This window comes from Mustela lutreola, chromosome 4 (genome assembly GCF_030435805.1).
Source record: "Mustela lutreola isolate mMusLut2 chromosome 4, mMusLut2.pri, whole genome shotgun sequence".
NCBI lineage: Eukaryota > Metazoa > Chordata > Mammalia > Carnivora > Mustelidae > Mustela > Mustela lutreola.
In genome coordinates this window covers 126,647,173-126,661,723 of record NC_081293.1, presented here as the reverse complement: position 1 = coordinate 126,661,723, position 14,551 = coordinate 126,647,173, and the positions used below count along the sequence as shown (strand labels likewise).

Here is a 14,551-nt window from a genome sequence, read left to right as displayed (position 1 = left end):
TTGTTTGTTCTAGTTCTGTGAAAAATGCTAGTGGTATTTTGATGGGGACTACATTAAATGTGTAGATTTCTTTGGGTAGTGTAGACATTAAAACAGTATTTGTTCTTCCAATTCATGAGTATGGAATGTTTTTCCATTTCTTTGTGTTCTCTTCAGTTTGATAAGTGTTCTATAGTTTTCATAATACAGGTGTTCCACCTCTTTGGTTAGGTTTATTCTTAGGCTTATTGTTATGGTTGTTGGTGCAGTTGTAAATAGGATCAATTCCTTGATTTCTCTTTCTGCTTCTTCATTATCGGTGGATGGAAATGCAACAGATTTCTCTACATTGATTTTGTATACTACTACTTTGCTGAATATGTGTATCAGTTCTAGTAACTTGCAGGGGCGGGTAGTCTTTGGGCTTTCTACATAGAGTATCATGTCATAGTGAAAGTTTGACATCTTCACGGCCAATTTGAATGCCTTTTATTTCTTTATGTTGCCTGATTGCTGACGCCTGGACTTCCAGTACTATGTGAAATAGTGAGTGGTGTGAGTGGACATCCCTGTCTTGTGAGTGGACATCCCTGTCTTGTATCTGATCATAGAGGAAAATGTCTCAGTTTTTCCCCATTGAGGATGATATGAGGGAAGTACGTTGATAGGACTGTAAAGAATTTAAAGCCCTGGAGAATACATCATAAGTTCTAGACAAACCAAAACCACATTGAGATACCACCTTACACCAGTTAGAATGGCCAAAATTAGCAAGACAGGAAACAACGTGTGTTGGAGGGGATGTGGAGAAAGGGGAACCCTCTTACACTGTTGGTGGGAATGCAAGTTGGTGCAGCCACTTTGGCAAACAGTGTGGCGATTCCTCAAGAAATTAAAAATAGAGCTTCCCTATGACCCTGCAATTGCACTCCTGGGTATTTACCCCAAAGATACAGACGTAGTGAAAAGAAGGGCCATCTGTACCCCAATGTTTATAGCAGCAATGGCCACTTTCGCCAAACTGTGGAAAGAACCAAGATGCCCTTCAGCGGACGAATGGATAAGGAAGATGAAGATAAGGAGTATGTATACTCCATATACACTATGGAGTATTATGCCTCCATCAGAAAGGATGAATACCCAACTTTTGCAGCAACATGGACAGGACTGGAAGAGATTATGCTGAGTGAAATAAGTCAAGCAGAGAGAGTCAATTATCATATGGTTTCACTTATTTGTGGAGCATAACAAATAACATGGAGGACATGGGGAGATGGAGAGAAGGAAGTTGAGGGAAATTGGAAGGGGAGGTGAACCATGAGAGACTATGGACTCTGAAAAACCACCTGAGGGTTTTGAAGGGGCAGAGGGATGGGAGGTTGGGGGAGCCAGGTGGTGGGTATTAGGGAGGGCACATATTGCATGGAGCACTGGATGTGGTGCAAAAAACAATGAATACTGTTACGCTGAAAAGAAAAAAGAATAAAAAATCCAGTAACATTAATTCTAAGTTCTAAAATGTTACATCTAAATTTCTGACTTTTTCCTTTTAACATTCTGTAACAATTACTAGAAACATAACTATCTTTCTGGCTTTAGTTTCAAGTTTGAACATATTCAGATGCCAACTTTGCTGGAATAGATGTCAAAATAAAGCATTGTAGGCCTTTTATTTCTGGAGGAGGAATGTACCTATATTCTTGCATGTGTATATTATTTTCCCACTTATCCATATTCATATAAAAGAATGTTAGGAGTATTTTCTTAGACTTAGAGATTCTGCATATATTTCACAAACCTAAAAAATCCTGTTGTTCAGATTTTTCCATATACAGTAAAATATAAAACAGTAAAAATACATTATACTCACCACCTAGATTTAGCAGATTATTAACTTAGGATATTTATTTTTGATGAAGTATTATGAACTACAACTATTACAGCATTTTAGCCTTTAATATTTATAATATGAATTTCTTCAAAAAAAAAAAAAGGCCCTTCCATTATAACTGGTATTAAACTGGTATTGGTATAATACCATTATCTCACCAAAAAATAATAATTTTTAATTTTATCTAATATTCAGCCCATGTTCAGCCCATATTCAGATTTCTTTATGTACTCTCAAACTGACTTTTAAAATTTTATTTGAACCAGGATGTATCTGGTTGCTGGCTCTCAGAAGATTCCCTTACTCTAGAACAGTTCTCCCTTCCCTGCTACCTTTTTCCCAACTTAATTTCATTGTTATAGAATGAAGACAGTAGTCCTATATGGTATTTCAACTTCGATTTTTTGGCATTCTTTACCCTCTTACTTTAGTCTCTGAATTTTCTATAAATTGGAAGTTAGATCTAATGGATTGTTGAGATTAAAATTAAAGGTTTTTTCCCTGCAAAATGCTTTACAGATAATCCTGATTACATAATTTTGTGTCACAAAATCTAGTTGACTCATGATACCAAGATTGATCAGCATGTTCAGCTTCTAGAATTTTTTGTTTTGTTTTGAAATGATACGAAACATAAATAGGTTCCACTGCCTGGGTGGCTCAGTCAGTTAAGCATCCAATTCTTGGTTTCAGCTGTGGTCACAATCCCAGGAGTCATAAGACCGAGTACTATGTCTGGCTCCATGCCTAGTGTGGAGCCCAACATCAGACTTGAACTCACAACTCCGAGATCAAGACGTGAGCTAAGATAGAGTCTGACACTTAACTGAACAACCCAGGTGTTCTGCTCTGAGAGTTCTTTTTTTTTTTTTTTTAAGCAAAATAAATTTACTGGGACAATGTGAAGATTTATAAATGAGGTTTAATAAATGAAGTTTATTATACTATTTTTTAAAAGATTATATTTATTTATTTGAGGAAGAAAGAGCAAGCATGAGCTTGCTTGTGGGAGGGGCAGAGGAAGACAGAGAAGCAGACTCTCCTCTGGGCAGGGAGCCAGGCTGACACAGGGTTTGATCCCAGGACCCCAGGATCAGGAGCCAAAGGCAGACACTTCACCGACCAAGCCACTGAGGTGCCCCGAAGTTTATTATACTATGAAGTTTTATAAATGAAATTTAATAAATGTAATATGAGCATTTGTGGAATGCTTTTCATATTCCTCAAAGCACTTAATAGAAAGTATTTAATAAATATTTGTCGATTTGTCTTTTTCCTTGTTTTTTAAAAGATTTTATTTATTTATTTGACAGAGATCACAAGCGGGCAGAGGGGCAGGGAAGCAGGCTTCCCACTGAGCAGAGAGCCCGATGTGGGGCTTGATCCCAGGACCCTGGGATCATGAACCGAAGGCAGAGACTTTAACCCACTGAGCCACCCAGGTGCCCCCACCCTTTTTTTTTTAATTTGACAGACAGAGATCAGAGGCAGGCAGTGGGGTGGGAAGCAGGATCCCTGCTGAGCAGAGAGCCCAATTTGGGGCTTGATCCCAGGACCCTGAGATCATGACCTGAGCCGAAGGCAGAGGCTTAACCCACTGAGCCACCCAGGCACCCCTGTTGATTTGTCTTTTAAGGCTTTTTTACATGCTCCTTTCCTTGAGGTTCTCCCTTTCTGGTGTGAAAAGATAAGACAATTATTTTCATTTTTCACTACAGATTTTCGCTACTGATGTTACAAACAATAAAATATTGGAGCATAGAGTTGAAGAAAAGACTTAAACCAGGTGAGTAATAATAAAAGTCTAAAGAAGCAATTAAACCACCATTCATTTTTATAAAGTTGATTATTGGGATAATTGATAAAATTGGAATATAAACTACAGAGTATTAAGTTTCCTCAATTTGATAACGTTACTGTGAAATATAAGAATATTCTGAAGTAATTAGAATAACAGGGTGTGTTGTATGCAAACTACTTTCAAACTGTTGATAAAAAAAGTAAATGGTATGTAACAAGAGGGAGAGTTTGGTGAAATTTTGGGTTAATAGGATCTTGTTTATTTCCAGTGGAAGTGTAAATTGGTCCCTCCTTTCTGCAAAGCATTTGGGCAATTTGTTTCAAGTTTTTAGTTGAGCCTCACAATCTTACTGTTTCTTCTGTAGTAATTCTAGAAAGACTACAAAAAGTTGTGTGTATGAAGATATTTATGTAAGAGTGTATGAATAAATAAGGAAAATTTGATGGTAACATAGTTATCTAACAATATGAGACTGATAAATATAAAAAACTGTATTAAAAATGACAATGTACCTCTATATTTATTGATACAGTGTCTGTATTTTTAAGTGCCCACTCTGGCTACTAAGCAATAGAAAAATATATATTTTTAAAAATATTTTATTTATTTGAGAGAGAGAGTGCTTGGTTGCAAGAGCAGGGGGAGGGGCAGAGGAGGAGGGAAAAGCAGAGAATCTCAAATGGACTCTGCACTGAGCCTGGAGACAGACATGGTACTCAGTCTTATGACCCCTGCAATTGTAACCTAAGCTGAAACCAAGAGTGGGACACTTAACTGACTGAGCCACTCAGACAGTGGAACCTATTTGTTTCTTTAAACAAGATCTTTTAAAAAGATGCGTGTACACAGATATATGAATATTTGTACATATTTGACTAGTAAACATGTAATTTGTATGTACATGTGTATCTGTATGTATTATATAATATGGACATGCATATAAATGTATTTGTGTGTACATAGACATTTGGAAAGATGACACTTAGTTACTAGTGGTTACTTTTGAAGAAAAGGTTTATAAGTGATTTTCATACTTTCTTATATTAATTGGCTTTTTGCAAAGGAGTATATGTTTTCTCACGAAACTTTTCTAAGATAATGCTTCTTTCAAAGATTATGTGTTTTTATTTTATACCTTCATAGCAACTTTTGGTGTGCAGTACAAATAGTGATATATTTGCTAACTCTCCATTAGATGAGAGTATTTGAGTAGTTCTTATGAGGCTAAATGCACAAATTCTGAGACTTATTATTCGGGTGCCTTCATTCTGTTACTTGGCCAGAGTCTGTTTCCTTACTGCTCTCTTACCTGTCTCATAAATATGTTGCTGCTCACACAGCTGAAGTGCATTTGGAGAATCAGAGTACATATTTTATTGATGACAGTTGTGTATTGCCTTTGTATAGAACTTAGATATTCATTTTTGATACTCATCAACATGTGCTTTAATATTAATACTGGTTGTTTTTATAGTTTATTTAATTTATGGAAATCAAACTTAAAGGCATGTTTGTTTAAACTTTTATTTTACATCTTTTCCTTAACAGATTTTTCTTCATTCAGTTAAAAATATGGATCCTGAATCAGAGGGACCACAGATTATCAAAGTGACACCTCTTCAACAAATGCTTGCTTCTTGCAGTGGAGCTATACTGACATCACTAATGGGTAGAAAATGTTACTGCTGTAGATTATGTAACTGAATGATTTCCATTTGAGGTCACCATCTGTGAAATAATGCTAAAATTATGATTCATGCTGCATCATGCTCTCTCTCCATGAGCATGGTAACATGAAAAGAACCTTGGACAGAGAATCAAGAGACTTGACTTTTATTCCTTGCTTTGCCATTTGCAGGCTAAATGCGCTTTGGGATAGTCCCTACTTCTCTCTGAACCTCATTTTTCATCTATAGAAGTAGAGGCTGAAACCAGGAGTTTTTTGAGGTTCCTGTCAATATTGAATTTTTATAATTCTGTTAGCCTTTTTTGAAATAGAAAGAAGATAGAGTGAAATATTAGTATAACGAATAATACAAAATTTGGACAAGTTATGGTAGAAACAAATACAAATTATTTTTTCCTTTGCTTGCATTAACCATGAATTTCTTTAATTCCTCTGGGCCACATTTTTCTGGTTTTTTAGTCCATTTCTTTCATAGAAAGACAAATGACTTAGGTGATAGTTTGTATTTCAATGGTTTTTAAGTTGGCCAGTTTATTTAAGGTAGATGATTAGGACAAATGTATTGCTTTCAGGTGTAATATTTTACTTCAGGTCAGCATGTTAGTGTTGCAAAGATTTTAGAGATCATCTAATGATTTACCGTGACCTCCTCATTCTTAAAGGGGGAGAAGTTTTCCTAGAACCACTATTTGGCCTTTTTTTTCTACCTGGATAAAATAGCATGCAAATTAAGACCATTCTCCTTTACCATGCTGTTCCTGAATGGACTAACACTGTGTGGTAGTAAAGATGATTTCTGGCTAGCTTATTCAAATCTTCATTATGTATAGTTTTTATTTGATACAGCTGAATTTAACAGATGAGGAAGACTAGTATTGTTTGATTATTGATTAGTTGTAATACAGTGTTATTCTCAAATTTTTACATAGACTTCCAAAACACTTATTCTTTACCTTAGATGATGTATTTTCTTTAAAATACTAGTATTTTAGTTTTAACATTAATGGAATTATTGTTATAGAAATATTATAAATGACAGTTTAGTAGTCATAAGAGAAATCATTACATTGTCTTCTCATTGATCCTCTTTAAACAGAATTCAGGGTCAAAAAATGAGAATGTTAAATTTAAAACCATTTTAAGATAGTAATCTTACTTATTATATAGTCATGAAGAGGAGTTGATTTGATATATTTTGTGAATTTTGGACAAATATCTGTACCATTTATAAGTATCACTGCCTAATTAAAATTTATGTTTCTTCATAGTGACACCCCTCGACGTTGTTAAAATTCGACTCCAAGCCCAAAACAACCCATTCTCCAAAGGTATGTGTCATGAATGGAGAATATTGTCAAGCTTTTAAGTGTTACTTTATTCATTTTTTTTAAAAGATTTTATTTATTTATTTGATAGAGATCACAGGTAGGCAGAGCAACAGGCAGAGAGAGAGGGAAAAGCAGATTCCCTGCTGAGCAGAGAGCCTGATGTGGGGCTCAATCCCAGGACCCTGGGATCATGACCCGAGCCGAAGGCAGAGTCTTTAACCCACTGAGCCACACAGGCACCCCATTTTATTCATTTTTGTTTGAATAATTTTTTTGTTAATTTTTAAAAGCTCATACCTCCTGGGCGCCTGGGTGGTTCAGTGGGTTAAGCCGCTGCCTTCGGCTCAGGTCATGATCTCAGGGTCCTGGGATCGAGTCCCGCATCGGGCTCTCTGCTCAGCAGGGAGCCTGCTTCCCTCTCTCTCTCTCTCTCTGCCTGCCTCTCCATCTACTTGTGATTTCTCTCTGTCAAATAAATAAATAAAATCTTTAAAAAATAAAATAAAATAAAATAAAATAAAAGCTCATACCTCCTTAGACTCAGGCAGAAATTTTTTTCAGTATTTGTACATCATGGGGTCTAGCCAGAAAATAAATAATATATAAAACAGTCATAACACTTTTATATACCTAATTAAAGCATAGAATGGTTTAATATTTGAGTATATGCCTTACAAGTAAGACCAGAATTCTAAGCATAAGGGGCCTTAGAATCTAGCTTCCTTCATAGTCCAAAAGCTGTGCACATTCTAAAACATTCATCCAACAGTTATCTAACTGTTGCTTGAATATAGTGGTAGAAAATGATTATTTTATCAGGCAGCTTGGTTAATTGTTGGCCAGTATAGTTTATATGAACTTGAAAAGAACAGTTATACATCTTTATTAGATGGGCAAAAATAGCAATTCCTTGATAAACCTCTTACAGTTTCATAAAGATTATGACAAACATGTTTAACTAGCGGAAAACAGACTGCTTGGACTGTGAGAATGTTGGCTCAGACAGAAATGCCACTCTGATGAGCACAGCACTGAGATGGAATGAACAACAGTTATAGTTCAGACAGACACCAGGATAGATGGATTGTAGGAAGAGACTAAAAGGAAAGCAGTTTCCTACATGCTTAAGAAATCCTTAAAAACAGTAGGAGACACTTAGATCTCTGTATCCAAGACTCATATATATGGTTGAACAGAAAAGATAATTTTGGCAGGCAGGGTGAGTCCAATAATGGGAAAGGGTAGCTATGAGGGAAAGTTGAGGTAAATTAACTAGAAGCTGATAAATACCGAGAATGAGCAGCATAAATACAGAGAAAGAGTCAACATAGCACTGTTTGCATTGATAGAGAAGAACTTTTTTTAAAAGATTTTATTTTATTTATTTGACACAGAGAGAGCCCAAGCAGGGGGAGTGCCAGGGAAAGGGAGAAGCAGGCTCCCTGCAGAGCAGGGGGAGCCCAATGTGGGACTGGATCCCAGGAAGCCAGAATCATGGCCTGAGCCTAAGGCAGTCGCTTAACCAACTGAGCTGCCCAGGCACTCAAAAAGAACTTTTTTTAATTGTGTATTTTTCTAATTGAAATGTAATTTACATATAACATTGTATTAGTTTAAGGTGTGCCATCTGAGGACTTGATGTATGTATATATTGCGAAAAGATCACCACAGTAATTTTAGTCAGTCCCCTCACAAAATTAACAATTTTTTCATGTTAAGAGAATTTTTAACATTTACTCTCTTAACAAGTTTCAGGTGTCCATTAGATTTCTGCATATGTTTATATAAAGTGTATATACAGATATGTATGTTTAATGTATGTGTAATTCAAAAAAAATTTTTTTGTCTGAATTTCCCTTGGGTACCAGAGTTTTCTTGTCAAGTGGAAGAGATGTATACCTATGTGCTCATTTCAAAACAGGTTTTCCTCCTTGATATTCCTATGCATTCCCTCAGATACCCTAAAAGAATTTATTTGTGTGCATTTGCTTACTACATTTATGAAAACATAAGATCCATCAATTTACTCAAATACTTTTCACCACTTTGAGTTTAGAGGCTAGTTCTTTGTCATTAGGTAAATTAATTTATGTATTTTACATCATAAAAGGTAAAAACAAAGTTGTATCTCTTTTCATAATTTTCTAGTCCATTCATTGTACTTTGAATTTGTTCCTCTGTAAAAATAGTACAGTTTTGTGAAATAATTTTTGACTGTTGGGACCTTTTTTGTTAGGAAAATGTTTTGTGTATAGTAACGGACTTATGGATCATCTGTGTGTCTGTGAAGAGGAAGGCAACAAAGCGTGGTATAAGAAACCAGGACGTTTCCAGGGTACATTGGTAAGGAGATTATGTTATTTATAATTACATTATGTTTTCTGGTTTTATATTTAATCTGTGTATGAAAGATCTACCAGTTGCAGATGAGTATTAAGTCCCTGATATAGTCAGCACACTTACTCACAGTTAAAGCATAGATGTTTAGGCAAGAAAAGGGAAGTACTCCTTTGCTTTTAATTAACTTGTTACTTTCATCTATTCATGCTTTTTTATGTGGAAAGAAAAAATGGAGTCAATATTTTAAAACTTCTTAATTAAAAAAAAATTATGTATGTATGTATGTATTTTATTTGAGAGGTTACATGCATGCAGGGAGGGGTGTGAGGCGCAGGGAGAGAGAATCCACAAGCAGACTCCCTGCTGAATGCGGAGCCTGACTCGAGGCTTAATCCCACAACCCTGAGATGATGACCTGAGTCAAATTGAGAGTTGGCCATTTTACTGACTGAGCCACCCAGGTGCCCCTAAACTATTTTATTTTAACATATTTGTAGATAATACTCAGCTTTAAGAAAAATATACAGACAGATCCCTTGTATCTTTTCCTCCCCCCACCCCCCCCGGAGGTTAAGGTCCTACAAAAGCAGTACAATATCACAGCCAGTATATTGATTTTGATACATTAAAGGTATAGAACAATTCTATCGCCACAGCATCCTTCCTGCTCCCCTGTTATAACCACCTGCATTTCCTTTGTGCTCTCAACTGCTCCTTAACTCTTGGCAGCTGGTAATGTGTTCTTCATTTATATCATTTTCTCAGTTCAAGAATGGAATGATAACAATAATATAACATTTTTGAATTAGTACTTTTCACTTAGCATAATTTATCTGGCAATTCATCCAAGTTGTTGCATTTATCAATAGTTAGTTCCTTTTATTGCTCCCTAGTTCCAGAGTATTGATGTACCAGTTTGTTTTCTCGGTTGTGGCCAGTTTAGAGCTTTTTAAAATAAAGCTGCTACATAGATTCATTCTCAGGTTTTTGTGTGAAAGCAAATATTAAAACAACAAACCACTCACTGGTTTTCTCTGGGAGCACTGTTTACAACACTATAAACCAGATATGTGGGTTTTTTCATCTGTGCCAAGCCATTCCTCAGTTACCAGTGAACACCAACCAGGTATCCTATAGTTTAAGTCAATACTGACACCATAAGACTGCTCCCACTTCAGATGACAGTCACAGGCCAGGTTGTCACCTGTGTTTTTGACTAACTGGCTGTAAATCTGAGGGTCCCACAATCCCCTTCGTGGATTCAGTGAATTGCTAGAATAGCTCACAGAACTCCAGAAAACAGTTTACAAACTAGGTGACCAGTTTTTTATGAAAGGATACAACTCAGGAGAAACCAGTTAGAAGGGATGCATAGGGCAGGGCTTGAGGGGTGGGTGTGGAACTTCCTTCTCTTGGTGTGTCACCCTCCTTGTACCTCCATGTGTTCACCAACCTGGAAGCTTCCAAGCCTTATAGTTGAGGGATTTTTATGGAGGCTTTCTTATATAGACGTGATTGATCAAATTTGTTATAAATAACAAAGATACTCTTTTCACCTTTATTCTCTGGATCTATTTTAGGACTGAGAACAAAAGGCTGAATATTATAACAAAAGATGCTTCTATTGCTTTTTGTCAATTAGGAAATTACAGTGGTTTTAGGAACTGTGTGCCAGGAACCATAGACAAAGACCAAAATGTATATTTCTTTTTTTTATTTTTTTAAACTTTACAAAATGTATATTTCTAATTATAAATCATAATATCACCATAAATCTTTGTTTCTCTAGAATAAATACCCAGGAGTGCAGTTACTAGGTCATATGAAAGTTGTATGTTTATAGTTTAAGAAACTGTTCTCTAGACTGGTGGTACCATTTTGCATTCCCAGCAGCAGTATGTAACTATTCTCCTTCCTTGACATCCTCACTAGCCTTTGATGTTGTCACTATTTTTATTTTAGCGGTGATCACTCACTGTGGTTTTAATACACATTTCCTTAGTGGCTACTGATATTGAACATCTTTGCATATGCTTATTATTTATTAGTATATTCTCTTCAGTGAAATGGCTCTTATGTTTCCTGTCCATTTTCCAATTGAACTATTTGTATTTTTACTATAAGTTTTGAGAACTGTTTATAAAATCTAGACAATAATCCTGTTAAGTGTGGATTTACAAATAATTTTTCCACTCTCTTTTATTTTCATCCTCTTTAAACAGGGTCTTTCGTGGAATTAAAGCTTAATTTTGAAGAAGTTCAATTTATCATTTTTTTTCTTACTTTAGGTGTCAAATCTAAGAATGCTTTATTTTTCTTTAGATCTGAAGATTTTCTCCTGGTTTTTTTTTTTTTCTATAAGTTTTACAGCTTAATGTTTTATATTTAAGTCCTTTATCCATTTGGAGTTATTATTACAGGAGGTATGAATCCGAGGTTTACTTTTTTCATTGTTTCTGTTCATTTTGCCTTTGGATGTCCAGTTTCATTTGTTGAAAGCTGTCTTTCCTCCAGTAAGGTGCTTCTGCACATTTGTCGACAATCATTTGGGCACACTGTGTAGATCTATTTTTGGGTTCTTTATTCTTTCTCATTTATTTGTCTATTACATATTTCAGTAGCACACAGTCTTTTTTTTTAAAGATATATATATTTTTAAAATTTATTTGACAGAGAGAGAGATCACAGGTAGGCAGAGAGGCAGGCAGAGAGAGAGGGGGAAGCAAGCTCCCTGCTGAGTAGAGAGCCTGATGTGGGGCTTGATCCCAGAACCTTAAGATCATGACCTGAGCTAAAGGTAGAGGCTTAACCCACTGAGCTACCCAGGTGCCCCAGTGCACAGTCTTAATTACTATACATGTATAATAAGTCCTGCAATCAGGTAGACTGATTTCTCCCTCTTTATTCTTATCTTTCAATATCTTTCAACATTTCAATGTTCAAAATTATTTTAACCACTCCTAAAGTTCCTTTGCCTTTTCATATAAATTTTAGAATAATTTTTTTTTAAAGATTTTATTTATTTATTTGACAGAGAGAGATCACAAGTAGGCAGAGAGGCAGGCAGAGAGAGAGGAGGAAGCAGGCTCCCTGCTGAGCAGACAGCCCGATGTGGGACTCGATCCCAGGACCCCAAGATCATGACCTGAGCCACAGGCAGCGGCTTAACCCACTGAGCCACCCAGGCGCCCCTAGAATAATGTTTTTATATCTGTAAAAAAACTCACTAAGATTTTTATAGAAATTGTGTTAAACCTAAATAGCATCTTTACTGTGTTGACAATGAACTGGATAAACAAGAGAAAATCAAAGTTCACTATGTATGTACAGGGGCTCCATAAGAAAATGTACCCCACAGGCAGGCAGTTGAGGTTTATTTGTCATCCACAATTAAAAAGAGGCAAGGGTCTGGGATTTCAAGGAAGGAAGACAATTCACTGCAAGGTGAAAAAGTAAATGTTTGGTAAACAGATGTGTGCTGGGCCACACAGAAACAGTGGGGCAGAGGCGCCTGGCTCAGTGGGTTAAAGCCTCTGCCTTGGGCTCAGATCACCATCCCAGGTTGGGCTCTTTGCTCAGCAGGGAGCCTGCTTCCTCCCTCTTTCTCTGCCTGCTTCTCTGCCTACTTGTGATCTCTGTCAAATAAATAACTAAAATCTTAAAAGAAAGAAAGAAAGAAAGAAAGAAACAGTGGGGCACAAAGAGGAATTTTAGCAGACTTTGCTAAGGTTCCTCCCTGTCTACTACACCTAATTTATATTACACTATAGTTATCTATGGTGAGAGCTCCCTTCCTAGAGCAATTCCTCTTTCTAAACTCTTTAGACAGAGGAAGGGTCAAAGGTTCTTCCTGAACTTTCTGTTTCTTAAAAATATTCAGCCTAAAATAGTCTACATGCCAAAGAGTTGCATTTTGTGGTTGCCAAGTTTTGCTCCCCTATAACAGCATAAAATTAAGTCTTTTTTTTTTTTAACTATTCTGTCAGTTTCTATCTTTGAGTTGATGTATCTGAATTATACTTCATAGAGTTACAGATACTGTAGAACTTAACCCTTGTTAGAAAACAAAATTCAGTTGAGTAAATTTGAAGATTTAATTGGCTTTATTCAACAATTCATGATTTGGGCGGCATTACATCCAGTAAGTAGAAAGGATCTCTGAGAAGACTTTATAGACAGAAGACTTTTTTTTTTTTTTTAAAGATTTTATTTATGTACTTGACAGACAGAGATCACAAGCAGGCAGAGAGGCAAGCAGAGAGAGAGGAGGAAGCAGGCTCCCCGCTGAGCAAAGAGCCCGATGTGGGGCTCGATCCCAGGACCCTGGGATCACGACCCGAGCCGAAGGCAGAGGCTTTAACCCACTGAGCCACCCAGGTGCCCCTAGACAGAAGACTTTTATAGGCAGAAGAAGATGGGGCTAGAAAGTTAATACTCTAACAAAGAATAGATTGTTACAGGCAATGTCACCTTACTCTGAAGGCAGTTGGGACTCTCTCAGGCATATTACCTCACTAGTGCTAACTTGGTAATTACACATTGACGGGTTAAAGGTCATGTTCTTGGTAGAGGCAGAAACTGCCTTTAACTTAGGTATTGTCAGTGTGCTGACGTGGGGTTAGCGTAAGTGACTCCATTTGGGGCCTGTTGTCTCATTGTTAACAGCCTGACATTTCCTTTTTGGGTTTTTTGTTTTGTTTTGTTTGTATTTTTAAATTTTACTTATTTAAAAGAGAAGGAGTAAGTGAGAGAAAGTATGAGTAGAGGGAGGGTTAGAGGGAGAGGGATAAGCAGACTACATGCTGAGCAGGGAATCCAACTTGGGGCTTGATCCCAGGATCATGACCTGAGCCAAAGGCAGGTACCTAACTGACTGAGCCACCCAAGCACCCCTTCTCTTTGTTTTCTCTTGCTGTTTTATTTGTCTTCCCTTCTATGCATTACTTGAACATTTTTTAGATTTTCATGTAGTTTTTGTGCATATATTTCTTTGCTGAGTCTTCCTTATTTTTGTTTGTTTTGGATGTGTTCATAAATGATCATTCAGTGGTTTTTTTAATGATTTTTTCTTAAAGATTTTATTTATTTATTTGACAGACAGAGATCACAAGTAGGCAGAGAGGCAGGCAGAGAGAGAGAGGGAGGAAGCAGGCTCCCTGCTGAGCAGAGAGCCAGATGCAGGGCTCTATCCCGGGACGCTGGGGGACCATGACCTGAGCAGAAGGCAGAGGCTTTAACCCACTGAGCCACACAGGTGCCCGCAGTGATTTTTATGTTGACCACTTTAAAATCTATGTCAGATAATTATAATATTCTTATCTCATTGTTGGCATCTATTGTCTTTTTTCATTTTAGTTTGACATCTTGGTTCTTAGAATGACAAATGATTTTTTTATTGAAACCAGGAAATTTTGTGTATTATATTGTGAATCTCATTTAAAAATTATATTTTAACTGGCTTTTTTGACACTTAACTCAGAGGAAAGGGGTTCCACCTTGTTAGTGCTGGGTATAGCTGGAAGTTC

At 36.6% G+C, this 14,551-nt stretch overlaps 1 protein-coding gene across 3 annotated transcripts in view; it reads left to right on the top strand.

Moving 5' to 3' along the window:
• SLC25A40 (solute carrier family 25 member 40) overlaps positions 1–14,551 on the top strand; it is a 55,025-nt gene that overhangs the window by 16,734 nt on the left and 23,740 nt on the right. For all 3 annotated transcript variants that reach the window (XM_059171026.1, XM_059171023.1, XM_059171024.1), the window contains 4 exons: positions 3,589–3,656; positions 5,220–5,340; positions 6,627–6,686; positions 8,923–9,029. In XM_059171026.1, the coding sequence (XP_059027009.1) occupies positions 5,244–5,340; positions 6,627–6,686; positions 8,923–9,029 (264 nt within the window). In that variant the 5' untranslated portion in view covers positions 3,589–3,656; positions 5,220–5,243. The remainder of the gene's footprint in view (positions 1–3,588; positions 3,657–5,219; positions 5,341–6,626; positions 6,687–8,922; positions 9,030–14,551) is intronic.